Genomic DNA, 18,861 nt, shown 5'->3' with positions numbered 1-18,861 from the left:
AATACTTTTTCTGAACAAAAATTTCATTTCTGTATAACAGACAGATTAAGTCTGCATTAAAAACTATCAATTAAAAAATTCTCTGAGGGGTTTGACTTTTGTCAGACGCCTCACTGAAAAAATCCCTGGTTTGAATTTTTGCCTGAGGGTGACCTTTGAAAAAGTCTTCAGGCCCAACTCAACATATCTTCCTTTTATTTTTGTTTTACATTTTTGCATTTAAACTTAATATTTATTTCTAATTTTTATAAGTCAACATTAGCTAATTTAATATTTTGAATTATCAGTATTAATAATTAAAATTGTAACATTAATATTGAAATTATATCATTAAAGAACGGTAACTATATATTTAGCATTTAATAATTTATGAAAGAATGGAATGTAATACCAATAAAAGGCAAACTTTAGTAAAATCTGGATATCTGATGATTATTTTGTATATATTTGTCATTCAAGCTTAGAAGGATTTTAAATCTGATTATTATGATATTTTATTAATTGTTATTATTAAATATTATATTCCAGAAAATTTAAACAGACTTTAACGTTAATTTAAAAAATTTAAACAATTAATTTATATAATGATTGTACTTCTGGCTAAATATGTATTTGATTTTAATCTAGAACCTGTTTTGGATTATTAAGCAATTCAAATTTGAAACTTCTACCTTTGAAAAATAAACGTAATAAACCTTTGCAAAATAAACGTAATAAATCTTTGCAAAATAAATGTAATAAACATTTGCAAAATAAGGTAATAATCACGAATGATTTTCTTGCAATAACTAATTTTAAACTCTCTGATTTGACCTGATACGATTTTATGATTCATCTTTCCATTATTTTCTAATGCTGTAAACTTGCGAAATTCTGTAAAGTTGTGTATTCTCGATGGTAACTACTGTTTCAGTATTTTCAGAATTACAAATTAACCAATTAGTTTAATTCAATTACGATTTCAGAAAAGTGGCGCCATCTGGTAATGAATTTGAAAAGGGAATAGCATTTATTGGATATCATCATACTTACTTTTCTCAGCATAGCTTCAGCTTGCTCAAGATTAAAATCTCGTGCTGAAAAAAAAAAAAAAATTGGAAATCATTTTGAACATACTATATACACAGCAAGGCTTTAATTTTTTTTATGTATATTTTCTCTTCTGCCGAGAATAATGATATAATTTTGGGGAAATGACGAAGAGAAAATTAAGCTGAAAAGTTTACCTTTAGCAAATCGGTAGAAGAGAGACACATCTTCCAGCATTTTCGGACTCACATCCTTGATGGTTCGTTCTTTCAACTGAAAAATATCAAAGAAATTTTAAGACTGTTTTTCAATTTAAAGGTTATAAAAAATAAAGAAATGAAAAGATTTTAATATATTTGTAGAACAATCATATTTCTAAAATGAATCTGTATCTGCTTCAAAAGTAATTAAATCAGTGTATCCTTTTCTAGTTGCTTTTAATTTGATTCCTTTCATAAAGAAATAATTAAAAAATAAACAGTTTCTACATCGAAACTATAAAAAAATTCAGATCCCTCTTAGCTATGGAAATCAGCTTTAAAGAATTATGAAAATATTCATTCATTTGTGAGAGTTAATTCCAAAGCGCAACTGTCGAGGTGGATGACTTGTGCTTTGCTGTTTTTCCTACAGAACATAATGTATTTGTTTCATTTTCGATGCAATATTTCTAAAGTAAATAAATTAATACCAAGTAATCCATTAATAAAGTAATCAATCAATTAATTAAAAAAAGTAAATTACTTTATGAAGTACATTGATACTTCAAATATAAAGTCTAGCTAAATAAATGCAAAAGACTTTTTTTTAAAAATATTTTATCGAAAATCAATCCATGGATTGTCCAGTGAAAAGTCGAACAAACTCTATAACGAATAATGATGCTTTATTTGACAAAAAAAAAGAGAAGTAGTAAAACGCAGTCGAAGCATATGCAAAACCATCACTTTCAGAAATCAACAATACATAAAAAGTAAATCGTTTTCAAACAACAGCGACAATAAACAATGCTTAAAAAGATCCCGCTCTGCAATGATCAAAGAGAAAATTCACTCGATAGACTGGCTTTAACTCAGCCACAGGTTTTTATATTCCCCATAACATGCTAATGAATTCTTTAGAAAGATTTCAGTTCTTAATTCACAAGAGATTTATTGCCATAATTCTTGAAAATTCTAACACCATTCTTTTGTGCCACGTCGTAGAGTCATTGCCCAAGGTGCCATTCAGTATCTATTATAATATCTTAAAATTTTCTTCTTCGAGGGTGATAAGTTCACGGCGCAGGGGGTGGGAGATATTATAGATTCACAACAACAAGTCTATTTGAAAATATGATTTCATTCTAGGATGGCAGAAATTTGTGTTGTGGTGACTTATGACACTTTACAAGCCCGCTGACAATTATCTCTCAGCGATGTAATCCGAGTAAGCGTCTCTTGTTTTTTCAGTTGTGCCACCAGTAAGACTTGGCTTGCACAACCCCTTTTTACAGGGGGAACATTCACATTTCTCCCAGATAGAACACAGAAGAAGAAAACCCACCCCCGAATCGGGACTTGAATCTGGGACTCCCAAATAACGGGGAAGACGCGCTATCCCTAGGCCAGGACGCCGGCGGTAGAAATATATAACTTACATCGCTATGATGAGCATAGATTAGATTTTGGATAGATCTTCATATTCGACCAGAAAAAGAAAACCATACTAGGTTTTTCCCAGTTCTAAAGATTTATATCGAAGGTTCGATTAACTTCATCAGCAGTTTTATATATATAGCTTTCTCCATTCTTTTGTCAATGAAAAAAATAAACGAAAAATGAGAAAAATTAGAAGAATGAAATTTAATTTTTTTTATTCGAAACAGAAAAAGTAATAGTTTTGTTGGCAGAAAACACTGCACGATATTCAACATTCAGAATGAGATATCATGGTTACAATGCTAGACATTTTGAACTAGTAAAGAAATGATAAAATGAAGGAAATATTTTCCGTGGCAATAAAAGTGATAAATAAAATTGCTAGTAGCTATTTCCAAACTTTCCATCCTAGGAAACCTCTGAAAAATTCTCCAACATCCTCCAACAGTTGAAGGACACTTCGGTATATGTCGTCAGTCCCAAAATTACCACGATATATGATGTGGAAAACAATACAAATACTATACCTTCATGACATTCTATAGTATTCAGAATAACGAAGAACATCGTGGAGATATCGTCCATGACAATTATCAATGGTCAGACTATGTAAGACTTCTCTGGTAAACGCAATAATTATCAAAATAGGAAATTTACGTTTACTGAGTCATTCATTTGTTGTCTTTGACTTCTTTTGCGAATATAATGAGTCCAAGAACACAACAAGTCAAGTACAGAGTGAGAAATAGAGTTCAAATTTAGTTTGTAACCTTGGCAGCAAGTATATGGATCTATGTCGAATTTAAGAAGCAATCGATCAGAACGATGAAATCCAAAGTACATACTGCAATCTCTCATTGTGCATTGTTTTCATGCTTTTCATGACGTTGTGGTGGATTGATATGAGCGAGGATAGAACCTGGGACCTTATGGTTCACAATCCAGTAACATGACCATGATACAAAAGCAATTGCTCGTGTAGCGTAGCTGTTAACTGGCTTATAAGCTATTCATTACAGACTCTTCCTCCAGTGAATCGAACGATATGGCTGTTGAGTGGTGATGTATAATTGGTGATGATGTCTAATTAGCCTGTACTCAATTGAGTAGCGCCAAGCGTTATGGCGAGCGTGTGTGAGTGAGTGGTTACTGATGCTACGTCAAGTGAGTCTGAAGGCTTTTGGGTTGCTGCATCAAGTGAATCTGACGACTTTGGTTTGCTGTTGGTAGATGGCCACAACAGCTGTATGAAAATTCAAGGATCATCGTTCGAGGTCACCAATGTGGCGGATTGAATTGAGCGAGGATAGAATCTGGGACCTTGTGGTTCGCAGCCGAGTAACATGACCACGATACAAAAGCAATTGCTCAGATAGCGTAGTTGTTAACTGGCTTATAAGCTTTCAACACAACGTCTTACATTAAAAACACCGCTAATGAATAAAAAAGAATATGGATATATGTTTCCGCTGTAAGATGCCGATGGTTTGATCTAAAACAAAATAAAATGTGCGTCAATATACTTGGGAATGTAGAATTGAGCAACTCATTAGCTTATATATAAGAAATTTTTACTAGAATTTTGATTAAGGAAAATTAAGCTTTCCAGTGATTGCAATCGAAAATATTATAAACCAGCATTCAGTTTGACATCATCTTAAATTAAAAAATTATACTTTTAAGCCACTTATTATGATATACTGTTTTTTTAGTCTTCTGTATTAGTCTTTTCATTTATTATTCAAATATAGTATTGAAAACACTTTAAAAAATTCTGTCCTTGTGGTTCGCAGGACCATTTATACGTTTAAAAAGAAAAAAAAATCTGTTTATTTAAAAATTAGAAATAGCTCAGATTAATTTTAAAAATATAATCTGTGGGTTATTAAACTTATTTAAACATTAAAGGCTTATCTGTATATATTGAAGGTTAAGAAACTTTTGAGTACCGTTATTTCAAATTAAAAATAAAATCTCTGGGTTATTCAACTTATTTAAACAATAAAGGCTTATCTGCTTAAATTTAAGGTTAAGAAACTTTTAAATACAGTTATCTCGAATAAAAAAAATAACTTGCTGACTATGTAAAATCAACCCATTGATAATACTAATATCAATATCAAGTTTACTATTGTCTACAGGAACAATGTTATTAGGTTTTTGAAAAAATTATGCTTGGTTTTCTACTAAGTTCCTGGATTATTTAATAAAGGTACTAATGATTTCATTACATCGAAAATAAATGTAAAACTCCCTTTTTTCACATTTTGATCATTATATAATATTTCATTATCACTTCCTTTTATTATTTTAAATACTACTTTTCAAATTTGAGATATTTTTATTTATAAATATTTATACATACAAGTTGAAAGTGTTAATGATTAAAATAAAATGGAATATCAAATTTAAATGGAAGGTTACCTCTTCAACCACTTGCTTTTCTTCATATGTGATATTATCCATTACGATGATACCGAAAAATCAAATTTTCTGAAGAAAAAAAAAAAAAAAGAATTTTAATCAGACTAAACAAAGAAATTTTTCTGAAAACTTTTTGCATTATAGAACCGAGATTCTTTTTACATTTTTATATTTTCTAAAATAAGAAATATACACCCAGAAAGGGAAAAAAAACACAGATAATCTCAAGAATTATTGTAAATAACAAATAATACCATTCCTAAAAATGTATTCTTCATATTTTAAAAGATCTCCAAATATGAAGCCTATTTCCCTCAATCGAAAGAAATTAATAAATACTATATAGCAATATTTATATATTTATAAATACTATAAAGATTTATAAATACTATATAGCAATATTTATATATTTATAAATACTATAAAGATTTATAAATACTATATAGCAATATTTATATATTTATAAATACTATAAAGATTTATAAATACTATATAGCAATATTTATATATTTATAAATACTATAAAGATTTATAAATACTATATAGCAATACTATTTTCTATACTACCTATATTGCAATACTATATACTATACTATATAGCATTTAGAATGATTATTTATTATGAAATAAACATTTATTATATTTTTATTTCCTTTTAAATAGGAAGGTTTTCTAGAAAAAAATGGAGACCTCTAAATGAGACTGATGCTATTATAGCTTTTTTATCAACACAGTTATAGATATCCAAATTAGATTCGAACTAAATTCACGAAAATGTGAAATTTCAATTGTGTAGCCTATTATTTTCTATATAATCGTAGAATCTCGAAACTGCTAAGTAATAGATGGTTAATAATCGATTTTAATCCTACCAAATAAATTTTATATCCATATTTGCAAAATACAGCACTTACTAAAATTTGTAATAATATATCTGCAGGTGCAGCATGTCTATTCAAAAAAAGCAATAACTTATTTAAAAGCATATTCATATGATTTTAACCCTCGGTTTATTCTGAAATTGCAGAAGTTGAAAATCCATCTATTGCTACTTCAAGCGATTTCGAAGACTGACATATTTATCTTTTTCTCTTATAACAACCATGAAACCATGATAGCATGAAATAGTATACTATAATTTGATATGTCCATCGTTGCAGGGAATTAATTTTTTTAAATATTTAATATTTTTACTGTAAAAATGGTTTTTATATAAAATATTATTTTATGAACAAATTCCTTTATCGTCTAAAATGTTTATCAATTTAAGTTAGAAAATTAATTGAAATAGTCGAATTTTAAAAACTGTCCATATCTGATTTTTACATAAGTTATTATTATTTCTTAAATTTAAACAGGAAATTTTTTTTATATATTTTGTTGCATAACTAATTAGGTCAATTTCATCAATTAAAAATATGGAAATGAATCAATATCATTAGTTTTCTTGATAAATTTAAATCATTCGTTTTTTTTTAAAATCTTTTTTTTTGTAATTTTTTTAATATATTCCTATGGAAGCACTGACTTTATATTCTCTATCTAACAACAAAAAAAATGTCAAAAATGTCTCTTGCTGTGGAAAGCTTTAAATCGCTATTTTATCTTTCTAGTTTTAGTATGAATTCAAGTAGCGGAATTGCACTTATCTTATAAATCTTAAATTACTATTTTAAAGCAAGAAAAAAAGGAGAAACTAAAATATATGCATTAAAATAAAGGAGGAATTAAAAAATAATGACACAGTAGCTCAAATAATTCACATTGAATTCCAAAAAGTTTCGCATCCTTTATAAGAATAGAAAATATATATATATATTATAGCATATATATTAAAATAAATAATAGGAAATGTATAAAATAATATATAAATAAATAATAAATAATGTAATAGGAATTATATAAAGAAATATGCACAATACTTATTTCCTTCCTTAAAAATTGACAACTTTAATTAAAAAAACAAACAAAAAAAACATTAACAATTGAAGTTAAAATTGCACCGAAATTAAATTGGATATTTACAAAGTTAAGATTCTGAATACTAAGATTACATAAAAATTAGTTTTCCGAGGATAATTTTCTCCAAAATTATGTAAAAAAATTACGATTTATTTTTAATTAATTAAACATTTAAAAACACCTTTGGAAATTCGACAACATTTCATTCCCAATCTTAAATGAGAAGTGCTCAAAAGTTGGTTGATATTTGCCTAATTATTTAGACACAGATGTAGAATATACACACATACATACATACATACTAAATAAGCAAAAGGACTTTTATTTATATTAAAATTATACATTAAAACATAAAAAAGCGTTTGATTTCAAAAATATTTGAGCCTTCTGCAAACATTGAATATAAGCAAAAATTCAAAAATATCGGTAATAAAAAAGTTTTAACAAAAAATTCAAATTTCTGACAAATTTATTATTTGTTTAATGAACGAAGAAATATTTAAAATTCTATTTCGACTGTCTTTATTATATTATTTTTTCAAATCCAAAATGCGACATATAATATAACAGGTTGAAGATTATTAATTATTAAATTGCTTAAAATGAATCAAAATAATTTACAAAATCATATTTATACAAATTAAAATTTGCTTTTCAAGATTAACTTGCAATAAAATTATAAATACTTTTGAAATATTAAAATTTAAGAAATGCTTAAAAAGAAATAATAAGTATTTAAAATATATACACCTGGAAAATGTTCGATTTTAAGAATCAAAACTCCTCATAACTAAGAATAAAGCGAAAAGGAACATACAAAATTGACAATTATATTTTGGAAAAAATAAGACAAATTTATTTTTAAAATTTTCTTTACTTACCAAAAAAAGCCTTTATGAATTCTTTCTTAAGACTTACTATTGAATGTGCAATCGAAAGAAGAATTTTTATATTTTTTTCTACCTGAACAGCCTTGGTCTTAACAACAGAAGCAAGAAATAAATTTGCAAATATTTCTGCTGACTACTCCTATTTTAAATTTAACTTAAATTTTGTTGAGAATCACCTGATAGCATTATCGCAAAAATTAAAAAAAAATATCACAAGAGATTTTAAGATTATAAAAATAAGCGTCGTGGCTCCTGAAATCCGACAGTTGAAATGAAGCTTTCGAGTATCATAAAAAAGAAGAAAATATATTTCAAAAAAATAAATGATAACATAATAATAAAAAAAATTTTGGAAGATTCGATTGTTTTTTGAAAAAAATACCGCGTTTTGTTTGTTTGTTTGTTTGTTTTGGTGAAGAAATGGAAAGAAATTTCTATTTTCTACGTAGTCCTACAAAGATATGGATCAGATACTTAAAAAAAAAAACATTTATTTTTAGTTAATTTGATAAAACGTTGCATGAAGTACATGCATGCAGTTTCGTTAGTGTTTCAATATTTGGAAATCAAAATTGAAATGGATTGCTGAAGTTAAAACTTGGCATTGTTTGAGTTACAAAATGCCAGTCTGGCATCTTTCAGTATCCGAGTGTTACTATTAACAAAATCTAAAAATTTCAAAGCCTGACTGAAAAACACACACCTAAATATGGCATTTAAAAGAACAAATCGTATAAATAAAAGCTATACAGGAGGAAAAATAAAGTCATTTAAAAAAGCATTAATACACATGGCGTATATAGCATGTAAAGCTATTTGTAAAAATATTAATCACATTTAAATAAAAACAAAATTAATCAAAAAATCATTTTATATTTGGCTTACATTATGTAAGAAAAAAGTTTTTATTATTTTAGAATAACAATTTGATCTAACCTTTTAAAAATATAAGCTAAATCCAATCAGTTGTTAAAACGTACTGGAACCTTTGAAATCTTGCAGCTTTTAACGAGCAATACTCGTACAAGTATGAATTTATTTCTTGTATCTCGAAAACGGCTCAAACAATTGCAATCTTCATATTTAGATAAGATTAATTTAACTCCTTAATGGTAGCGCCCGACAGTTTCAGCGGCATCGAATTACCACTTCTCAAATATCTAAGCTTGAATTGAAGCAAAGGTTTTATAAATCAATAAAAAAATCACATATAATCCACTAACCCCTAAAGTTTTCTATTAATTTTTAATTAATTCTGTGGCCGTACATTCTTGAAACAGAAGGTGTCCATTTATTATATAATGAAATATAATATAAAGCTATAAAGCGAGGAGTTTTAAAAAAACAAGCGATTTATCAGAACTGCTTTTCATTATTTTGTCCTTGATTTCGTTTTGAAATGCAATGCCAGGAAAACCAAACCTCGTGCGGAAGGTGTTTTTTTTTTGTAAAATTATGGGTTTTTTTTATTTTTTTATTTGGAGAAAATAGTTAGATACGAATTACATACTGATGACATATGAATATTTTCCAGTCTTAAATACACATGAATTGGTTATTTAACTAAAAGAAATGAATGTACTTAGTTTAACATGTTATTCAAATTGGTTAACACAATAATTGCATTGCTGCTATTGGGCGTCAACTTAGCATATTCGCATTCTGATAATGCCATATAGCGTCACATCACAAAATTTTGAGGTACCAATAGGTAATCATGCAATGGCAACAATGAAAGTAACATAAAAATTTACGAGATGGCTCTATATGACATTGGAAGCAAGAGACCAGATAGAAATAAGCTCTAATAGGTAGTTATAAAAATGGTTTTTTGTGTAAATTCGCGTTTAAACTTAAAAAGCAAAACCTCATCTAAATACAAATTTTGATCAAAATCATTAGAGCCATTTCCGAGATACTCGAAATAAATTATATATCTAATATATAAAAATCTCATGTCACGGTGTTTGTGTTCGTATTCCTCAGAAACGGCTCGACCGATTTTTATGAAATTTTTTACGTGTATTTGGTAGGTATGAGAATAGGTCGTAAAGTATATTTCATAACGCTAGGTAATTAGGGTGTTCTTATTCACGTTCACCCTATGCTAATGAGATCAACGATTGCTTGAAATCATCGCCGCTGTGGTGTAATGTTGAAAACGTCCAGCTAATCTATCTAATATATAAAAATCTCATGTCACGGTGATTGTGTTCGAACTCCTCCAATACTCGACCGAATTTTATGAAATTTTTTACGTGTATTTGGTAGGTATGAGAATAGGTCGTAAAGTATATTTCATAACGCTAGGTAATTAGGGTGTTCTTATTCACGTTCACCCTATGCTAATGAGATCAACGATTGCTTGAAATCATCGCCGCTGTGGTGTAATGTTGAAAACGTCCAGCTAATCTATCTAATATATAAAAATCTCATGTCACGGTGATTGTGTTCGAACTCCTCCAATACTCGACCGAATTTTATGAAATTTTTTACGTGTATTTGGTAGGTATGAGAATAGGTCGTAAAGTATATTTCATAACGCTAGGTAATTAGGGTGTTCTTATTCACGTTCACCGTATGCTAATGAGATCAACGATTGCTTGAAATCATCGCCGCTGTGGTGTAATGTTGAAAACGTCCAGCTAATTTATCTAATATATAAAAATCTCATGTCACGGTGATTGTGTTCTAACTCCTCCAATACTCGACCGAATTTTATGAAATTTTTTACGTGTATTTGGTAGGTATGAGAATAGGTCGTAAAGTATATTTCATAACGCTATGTAATTAGGGTGTTCCTATCCACGCTCAACGTACACTGATGAGATCAGTGCTTGTTTGAAATCATCGCCACTATGGTGCAATGTTGGAAAAGTCCTGCTAAAAATAAACACTCACATCCAAATGCTACAAGATCCATCTGCTGACACATTCTCGGACCAATTGTTGGATATCGGCTATTGAAAAGTTGCGGTCTATGAAAATATTGGATGCATAAAATTGCCCACTCATTTCTGCACTATCGTTGATTCGCAAAATGCTCTCATTAACCGTATATTTCCCGATGTACGCACACAATACATAAATCATGCGTGGCTGGCAGAAAGAGCCATTTTGGAAGAAAAAAATGTGAACGTTGACGATTTAAACTTCAAGATACATCAATCGTTGCCAGACGAATTGGCATCAACAAATCGATCGATACAGTTTGCGATGATAACGAAGCTGTAAATTATCCAATAGAGTTTTGGAGCTCACTGGATTTGCCAGGCATATCGCCACACCTTCTACGACTGAAAGTTGGATCTCCGGTTATTTTACTTCGGAATTTGAACCCACCACGGCTCTGAAATGGCGCGCAATTGTTCATTAAAAATGTGATGAAAAACGTTATCGAAACCACCATTTTGAAAGGCAAATTACAAGCCGAAAATGTTTTGCTGCCACGAATTCCAATAGTTCTCACAGACGTGCCAAATGAATTTAAACGCGTTCAATTTCCTATTAGATTGGCATTCGCAATGAAAATCAATAAGTCGCAAGGCCATACGATGTCTGTTTGTAGCTTAGATTTGGGCACGCTATGTTTTTTCACAAGGACAATTATACGTGGCATGTTCTGGAGTTGGCAAACCTTCGAGCTTATTTATGTTGGCTAAAGACGGACTGACAAAAAATATCGTACACTCAATTGTTCTTCGAAATGAATATTGATTTTCTTTATTTCATTTTTATACTTTAGGATAAAAAATATATTACTTTTTTCACTTTACGTTTAACTTTTAAGATATCAAACAATGTTTATGTTCGTTACTTTAATGAAATGCATTGTACATACATTTTTTTTATCCGCTATCATCGTCTACAACGTTCCATTTCCCTTTCTGTCATAGATCTCATTCCCACATACTTACAATACATTCGTTATTTTTTAATGAACAACTAAAATATTCATATATATATATATATATATATATATATATATATATATATATATATATATATATATATATATATATATATATATATATATATATATATATATATATATATAAGAATTGCTCGCTTAGAGTTATAAGATTTGTTTTTACATTATTTGAAAATTTCTTCTTAAGCTAGGATGTAATTGCGGAAGCTTGGATACTGTTATCAAGATATCAAAATATGATGGTGCAAAGATTTCATCTCATAAGCATTGTAACCTTTTCTGATCTTTCGATTTGTATTTGTTTTGATAAAGCTATTAGATAATTCTCATACAGATCTTCCCCAAAATATAACTATCTAATTCAATATATTTTTTTTAAGAAATGTCCTTAGTTGAATAGTTTCAATGTGCTTGTATTCATTTCCTTGCTTCTAGTATTGAGCAGACATTTATGCAGAAATAAAAAGAAATAAAGAAGTATTTTGAGATCTTATTAAATAATTTACCATAAAGAGAAATTCTTAAAAACTATTTTCATTTGTAGAAAATTTAAAAAAAATTTGACTTGGTTTTCAAAAATGTTATTATCTCTTTTCAAGTATAATGGTTTATTTCCTGAACTGCTTATATCAAATTTTTAAATTTTTAATTAATACTTATTAAATAAAATTAATTACTTATTTTATTAATAATAAATAAATTACTTATTTTCGGTTAAAAGAACCACTGTTTCCGATTTCATTTTTATTTGTTTTCTATTATTGAAACTACTGTATCTATAGTTCTATCTTACATATATTAAAAATAAAATCTGTTTTAGACTCTTCGAAGTTTGGATTTTATTTTCAGATGACAAAGCATCCACTTTTTTCTGGAAAACGCATCTTTTCAACTTATTTGGAAGACCTTAAAGCCTAAAAAATATCAGTAATCAACTGGTCTCCAAAAATTACTAGTTTGTGCAAGAAAAAATATTTGCTGGGTGATTTCGTTTGATATTGTTGAAAAGAAATATTGATAGTAATAAGAATAGGTAGGAAATTTGCAAAAACTCTTTCAATTGAAAACTTCAGACCTATTCTGTTCTCATATTTGTATATTATTTATACTGTATAATTCATAATTATTTAAAATGATTATGAGTATGAACTTTCAGTAAGAATAAATAGAAATGAGAAAGTGCTTTCAGATTAGAACATCAGAATGTGCAATCAAATACCGTTTTACTTGCGTTATGCAAGTTGACTTTCTCAATTTCCATTTATGCGAGTACGATGAATATCTACAAAATGAGGCTTCCCGTTAAAGATAAGGCAATGCTTTATTATTGTTATTACTTTGAAGTTGAAGCAACCATTTATCAAATCCTGAAAGGTCTGGAAAAATTATTATGTCACAATTTTCAGATATTATATATTTACCGAGAACAGCTTGACAGCTTTAATGCTTCCTCTGATGGTCATAATTTTAATTATGCAATTAATTTATTTTCTATCTACACTATCTGCCACGCAAATAAATGCATCTATTGTTCTTATTAAATTGAATGTCCAAATCCTAGATAATATCTCTTAAAAATTAAAAAAATATTCTAGTATCTCACCCACGGTAGAACAACAATGCTTATAAATTATAACATATTTTTATTTTTTTCTGCCATTATGCTGTTTTAAAGGAAGTGATTCATTATAGATAGTGTACTTATGAATAAAATGTTGTTTGCGGGTGCTCCAGAAGGAAATTAAGTTATTATTTTTTTTAGTTTTGGTCGAATTTTATATGCTTCTATAGGAAATTTGGAATTCTCTTTTTATACTTGAAATTATTTATGACATTATTAGATAACTTGTGTATTAATTGCATGCCATTGGCGATCATTTGGCTTACTGCCATGCCATTGGCGATCATTTGGCTTACTGTCATGCCATTGGCGATCATTTGGCTTACTGCCATGCCATTGGCGATCATTTGGCTTAATCTCATGCCATTGGTAAACAAGATCTAATTTTAGCTAGGACTAACTTGATAAATTTGGTGTTGAATCTGTGGTTGTAATAAATAGGAAATTTTCACAATTATCCTTTAACAGGCGGTTAGTACTCAAGTATCCATTATTAAAAAGTTAACACTACTTTGCGAGCATTTCCAGTGATTCATCGGAGATGTGATTTTTCCGGTTTCTATTTGATTTGCTGTTCAGTATTGCTTTCGTATTCACCTATTTCATTTGTTGAAACCAATATATTTGTTGAATGTTTCTGAATCGACTTGTAGAAATTAGACTTGTTTCTTAACCTCATGTCACTCGTAAGCAAAGATAAATTTTAGCTACGATTATCATGATAAGTTTGATGTCGAATCTCTGGTTGCAATAAGCATGAAACCAGAAATTAACCATGCTTTGACTTTGGCATGTGGTTAATACACAGGTATCCGCTATTAAAATATTCATGATACTTTGTGAGAAATTCCAGTGATTCGTCGCTGATATGATGTTTCCAGTTTACATTTGATTTTCTATTGAATTCTACTTTCCTATTCACCTAGTTTAATATGCTAAAACCCAATATATTTGTTAAATGTTTCGGAAACAACATTAGACCTTTTGGCGAAGTATGGATCATAATCAAGTTTATAATCTTGAAGCGTATTGAAAAGATGTATTCCGAAATTTAAAACACTTTGAAGCACTCGAAAATTTAAAGCCAATAATAAAAATAAGTTTTAATGATATCGATAAATTGAAAGTAATTATTTAAAAACAAGCGGAATAGCCTCGAATCTTTATTATTTCTCTATAATTAATATGTCAATCTCACCTCGGCATAAATATATGGATCTTAGGTAAATTTATAAATTAAATAAGTGTTTAGACTTTCATTTTCAGTGCCCTCATGACAGCTTTATGACACTTTATGACAGCACACAGTACAGCTTTATACTGCTTAGTAAAGTAAAGAAAATCTGTCTTTGACAAGCAATACTTACATGATCTTTAAACATTTTTTTATCTGCAGATCAGTCGTAAAGATAGGGTTAACAAACAGATAATAATAAAAAAATGTAGGGCTCATTTTTATGGCCGACTGAAATAAAAATACTATACAAAACTACAATTGTAGATTGGAGATCGTATACGGAATTTTATTTATTGAATTCATTTCATTTTAGAGTTATAAATTTACATGTATATGACAGACGGCCAACTTTTGACTAATTTCGCAGAAAACTTGAAATGGATCTAGACTGTAGTTGCTAAAACTGGTATCAAATTTTGACTCTCTCACATTTTTTCAATCGTAGAAACTTGTTGCCTGATGTACTTTTTCTGTCGTAGTAATGTGTAACTGATACCCTTTTTCTATCGTAGTAATTTGTTATTCGAGCAGCCGAAAAGGAAAACCTTCTCCAACAGGCTTTCATTCTAAACTGATAAAAATCTACAAAATCAGACTAAACTTCATCTACAAACTTTTCCGACCTAACTCAATGAGATTTTGAGTTATAGCGTTGACAGATAGGCAAATAATGGTCCAAAGACTTGGTATTCTGATTCATATAAATACGAAAAGTAGAGAGTCTTCTGAATCTCGAGTAAGATTTTTTTAATGATTACAACACCTTCGTTTTGTATCCTTCGCATGCGAGAAAGTAAAAATATTTAAAAAATTCAATTGAAATGATGAAATTTTTTTTATTGCAATTGATTTAGCTTTTTGTGTGTGTACTTGCATGTGAACATATTTGGCAGAAGAATTATTTATTGTGCCTTTTGTGAAAAATTATTGTAAATTGTAATTTCAACAGATTGAAGACAGCAAATTTACAGATATTTCACACCACTTGAATAAAGTAATGGTATTCCAAATCAATTGTCAATGAGAAAAACCTGGTAGCATGGAGTATCAGCACTTCATTGGGATGGCAAGTAGTGGTTGTTTATGAAATGCCATAGCAGTTTCTTTCTAAACATATAAAATTGCTTAAACAGTTGCAATTCATAACTTCAAATATCTAAAGTTTGTATAAATGATAAAGCTAGTGTAATCTAGATAAATCCAGAAAATAAGCCACTGGATAGATAGAAAGTTTGGTAGATTGGATTGGATGTTGAACTTGTACATTGATCTTATTAACCGAATCTCATTCGCAACAAAATATAGGCACTTTGTGACCTATATTTGTTGATCCGATGTATAATCTGATGATCTATGGACTACGTTATTGTCTGCCTTACAACACAAATATTTCAATTACTTAAGCCTAGCTTATAAAACATTCTGAACTATTGCTGAAATAGTTCTCAAATTAAAAATTTTTAGTCCTAATTTTATATGTCATCGGAAACAATTTTTTTTAACTGCTCATTGCTAGAAATGCCAATTCTGGTGGGGGAGCACCCCCATCAAAACATTTTTAAATTTTTAAAAGCTATTGGTATATACCATTATACTTAATATTTTATCATGTTGTAATTTAAACATCTTGTTCTCTTTTAAAACACCATGCCGACATTTTAATCATAGTGCATTTTGACACTTATTCAATTTTTACGCGCATTATATTTTTATATATATTTTAACCATACATCTGGCGCAGTATGGTCAGAATTGGCTCTTGCGCCATTAAAACCCACAAATCCAATCCAATCCTTCTCAAAATAAAAAATCCTCGGAAAGAATAATGAGAATTATGAGTTTTTTATGAGAAAAGATTAATATCACCATTGAGTAAGAATGACTTTATCGTTAAGATATTCATTGTAGAAATAGTTGTCTGTCGTTGTTATTATTTCCCCCGCTTCTGTCTTAGTGTTTTCTATAAACCCATAAAAAAAGAAACCTTTAGAAGAATTATTTACTTTCGATGGTTTACTAATATTGATAATAATAATAGTAAAAATAATACTAATTTCAACGTTTAATGATTAATCTGTTCTAAATGATCAACTTTTAAATACTTCCAAGGGCTGCATTTTTATGTTCGAGATACATGTTCTATGATCAATTTCTGAAAAACATTTTATTAAAATCTAATTTATGAAAACAAATTTAATTAATATCTCGTATGTGTAGAGTAATCGACTTAAAAGTTCGGAGAATATAAGTAAAGATACTTTAACTTATGCTTATTAAAGCTTATAAAACCTTTTTAAGCACATTCGTTTCAAATATAACCTTCAGAAATGCGTAACTGTTTATTTAACAATAAAAAACTTTATGCGTAAATAATCAAAAATGAAATAAAGATTAAAATTTCACATCTCTAGCCTGAAAGACTGTGGCATGAAATCTATATTGTTATACTTGATTTGTAATTCTTAATTTTTTTAGCTATTATATTTCATAGGTAAAGAAATCTTCAAGCTATTTATTACAGATGAAGGAATGTCAACATAAAAAATTACTTTACTTACTTTATCATTAGAGTTTTTATAATGTATTTATAATGTTTTTTTATTTCACTAATTTACATTTTCTCTTGAATTATAACAAAATTATATAAAATTCTATACATTTTATTAGATTCGATAAAAAACATAAGAATGAAATTGAATGTTATTGAATTGAATGTCCAATAACATTCAAAATTGAATGTTATTGGAATGCCAATCTATTATTTTTTAATTAATGGTTATTAATAAGTGATGGCTATTAAGGCAATACTTATTCCTCAATGAAATAGGCTACTTCTCACTTCAATAGTTAGTGAAATGATGTATTATCACTCTTTGCATGGAAGAAGTTTGAAGTACTAAAATTTAAAAAAAAAACATTTCCCAGAAATAAACAAGATTACTTTTACCTTAGATAAGATTTTTTTATTTATTAAAATGTTGATTCAGAGTATAAAATAACGTATCTAATATCGTCCGAATTTAGTAAGAGAAAGCCTAAATAATTTCAATAAATTGATAAATTAAAATCTAAGTATAATTTCAGCCTTATTCAAAATAGACATTGACTGCACCAGGAATATTATTTATTTCGATGAAGCTGAAGATGTGACCAAGTCTGTTCTGCATACTTTCGGCCCCTAATTGTTCCCCTCTCCCCCCTCCTATTTTTTATTGCACTTGTCACATGACAACAACAACAACAAGTATAATTTTAATAATCGCTTATCAGTTAGAATTTATTACACAATAAGAGCTATATTCGAAATTTGATTGTTCCAGAGGCTCGTGTTCCAGCGTATTTAGAACGACTTTCGCTTGAAGAATCTAACAATTTATTGATCATATACCAGTTTATAAAGATTATCCTGTTAATAAAATATTTACTGATATGCTTAAGGTGTATGTACACACTTGAAACTTCGAAAATCCTTCAAAATATCGAATATTTTTTTATTGCTTAATAATGTTTTCTGATCCTTTAGCTTTCAAACGATACTAAAATGTTGTCCATATTCGGAATATTTCTCGAGTTATAATTATTTTTCTTGAGGTGCTTTCATTAAAAACCCTAGTTACGGTGTTTATAAAACTCATTTTATGAAGAATGATATTTTCCCACTATGTTGCTTCATTCAAACAATCATAACTCAACAAGAAATTAACTAAATACATCTATTTATATATCAAAATAATCTGTATGAAATAGTAGATGTTTTGTGCCTCAATCAAAGTTATATTTATAGAAATAAATTTTTAATAGCTATTTAAAAGTTAAAATGACAGAAAAAATCTCGCTTTTTCTATTCATCGTTGATGAAAAAATTGTTTTAAAAAAAACTATACATTTTTATAACTTGTTTGAGGCAGACAACATCAAAACTAATATTAGGAATCATTTCCAACTAGAATTGTGTGTCTGTACAAATTAGAATTTAAGATATCATGTTTCAAAAAATAGGCTAATTAGCTCATTAAATATTATTTAATTAATTAATAATTAGTGCAATAAAGTTTTTCCTCATTGAAATGAATTTAAACATATATTAATAACCTGCTGTGAAAAAACTGGATTTTTAAAGTTAAAAT

The 18,861-nt window shown here is 28.4% G+C and overlaps 1 protein-coding gene across 1 annotated transcript in view; it reads right to left on the bottom strand.

Moving 5' to 3' along the window:
- Positions 1-8,211, bottom strand: part of LOC129968753 (SEC14-like protein 2) — a 37,300-nt gene extending 29,089 nt beyond the window's left edge. Inside the window, exons 1-4 of the mRNA XM_056082972.1 lie at positions 7,937-8,211; positions 5,094-5,162; positions 1,227-1,302; positions 1,033-1,076 (exon numbers count right to left, since the gene is read on the bottom strand). Coding sequence (XP_055938947.1) covers positions 1,033-1,076; positions 1,227-1,302; positions 5,094-5,135 — 162 coding nt within the window. The 5' untranslated portion in view covers positions 5,136-5,162; positions 7,937-8,211. The remainder of the gene's footprint in view (positions 1-1,032; positions 1,077-1,226; positions 1,303-5,093; positions 5,163-7,936) is intronic.
- Between the last annotated feature and the right edge of the window lie 10,650 nt (positions 8,212-18,861).

Source organism: Argiope bruennichi, chromosome 5 (genome assembly GCF_947563725.1).
Source record: "Argiope bruennichi chromosome 5, qqArgBrue1.1, whole genome shotgun sequence".
Lineage (NCBI taxonomy): Eukaryota > Metazoa > Arthropoda > Arachnida > Araneae > Araneidae > Argiope > Argiope bruennichi.
The sequence above is the reverse complement of the archived record's forward strand: the minus strand, read 5'-3'. Positions and strand labels throughout refer to the sequence as shown.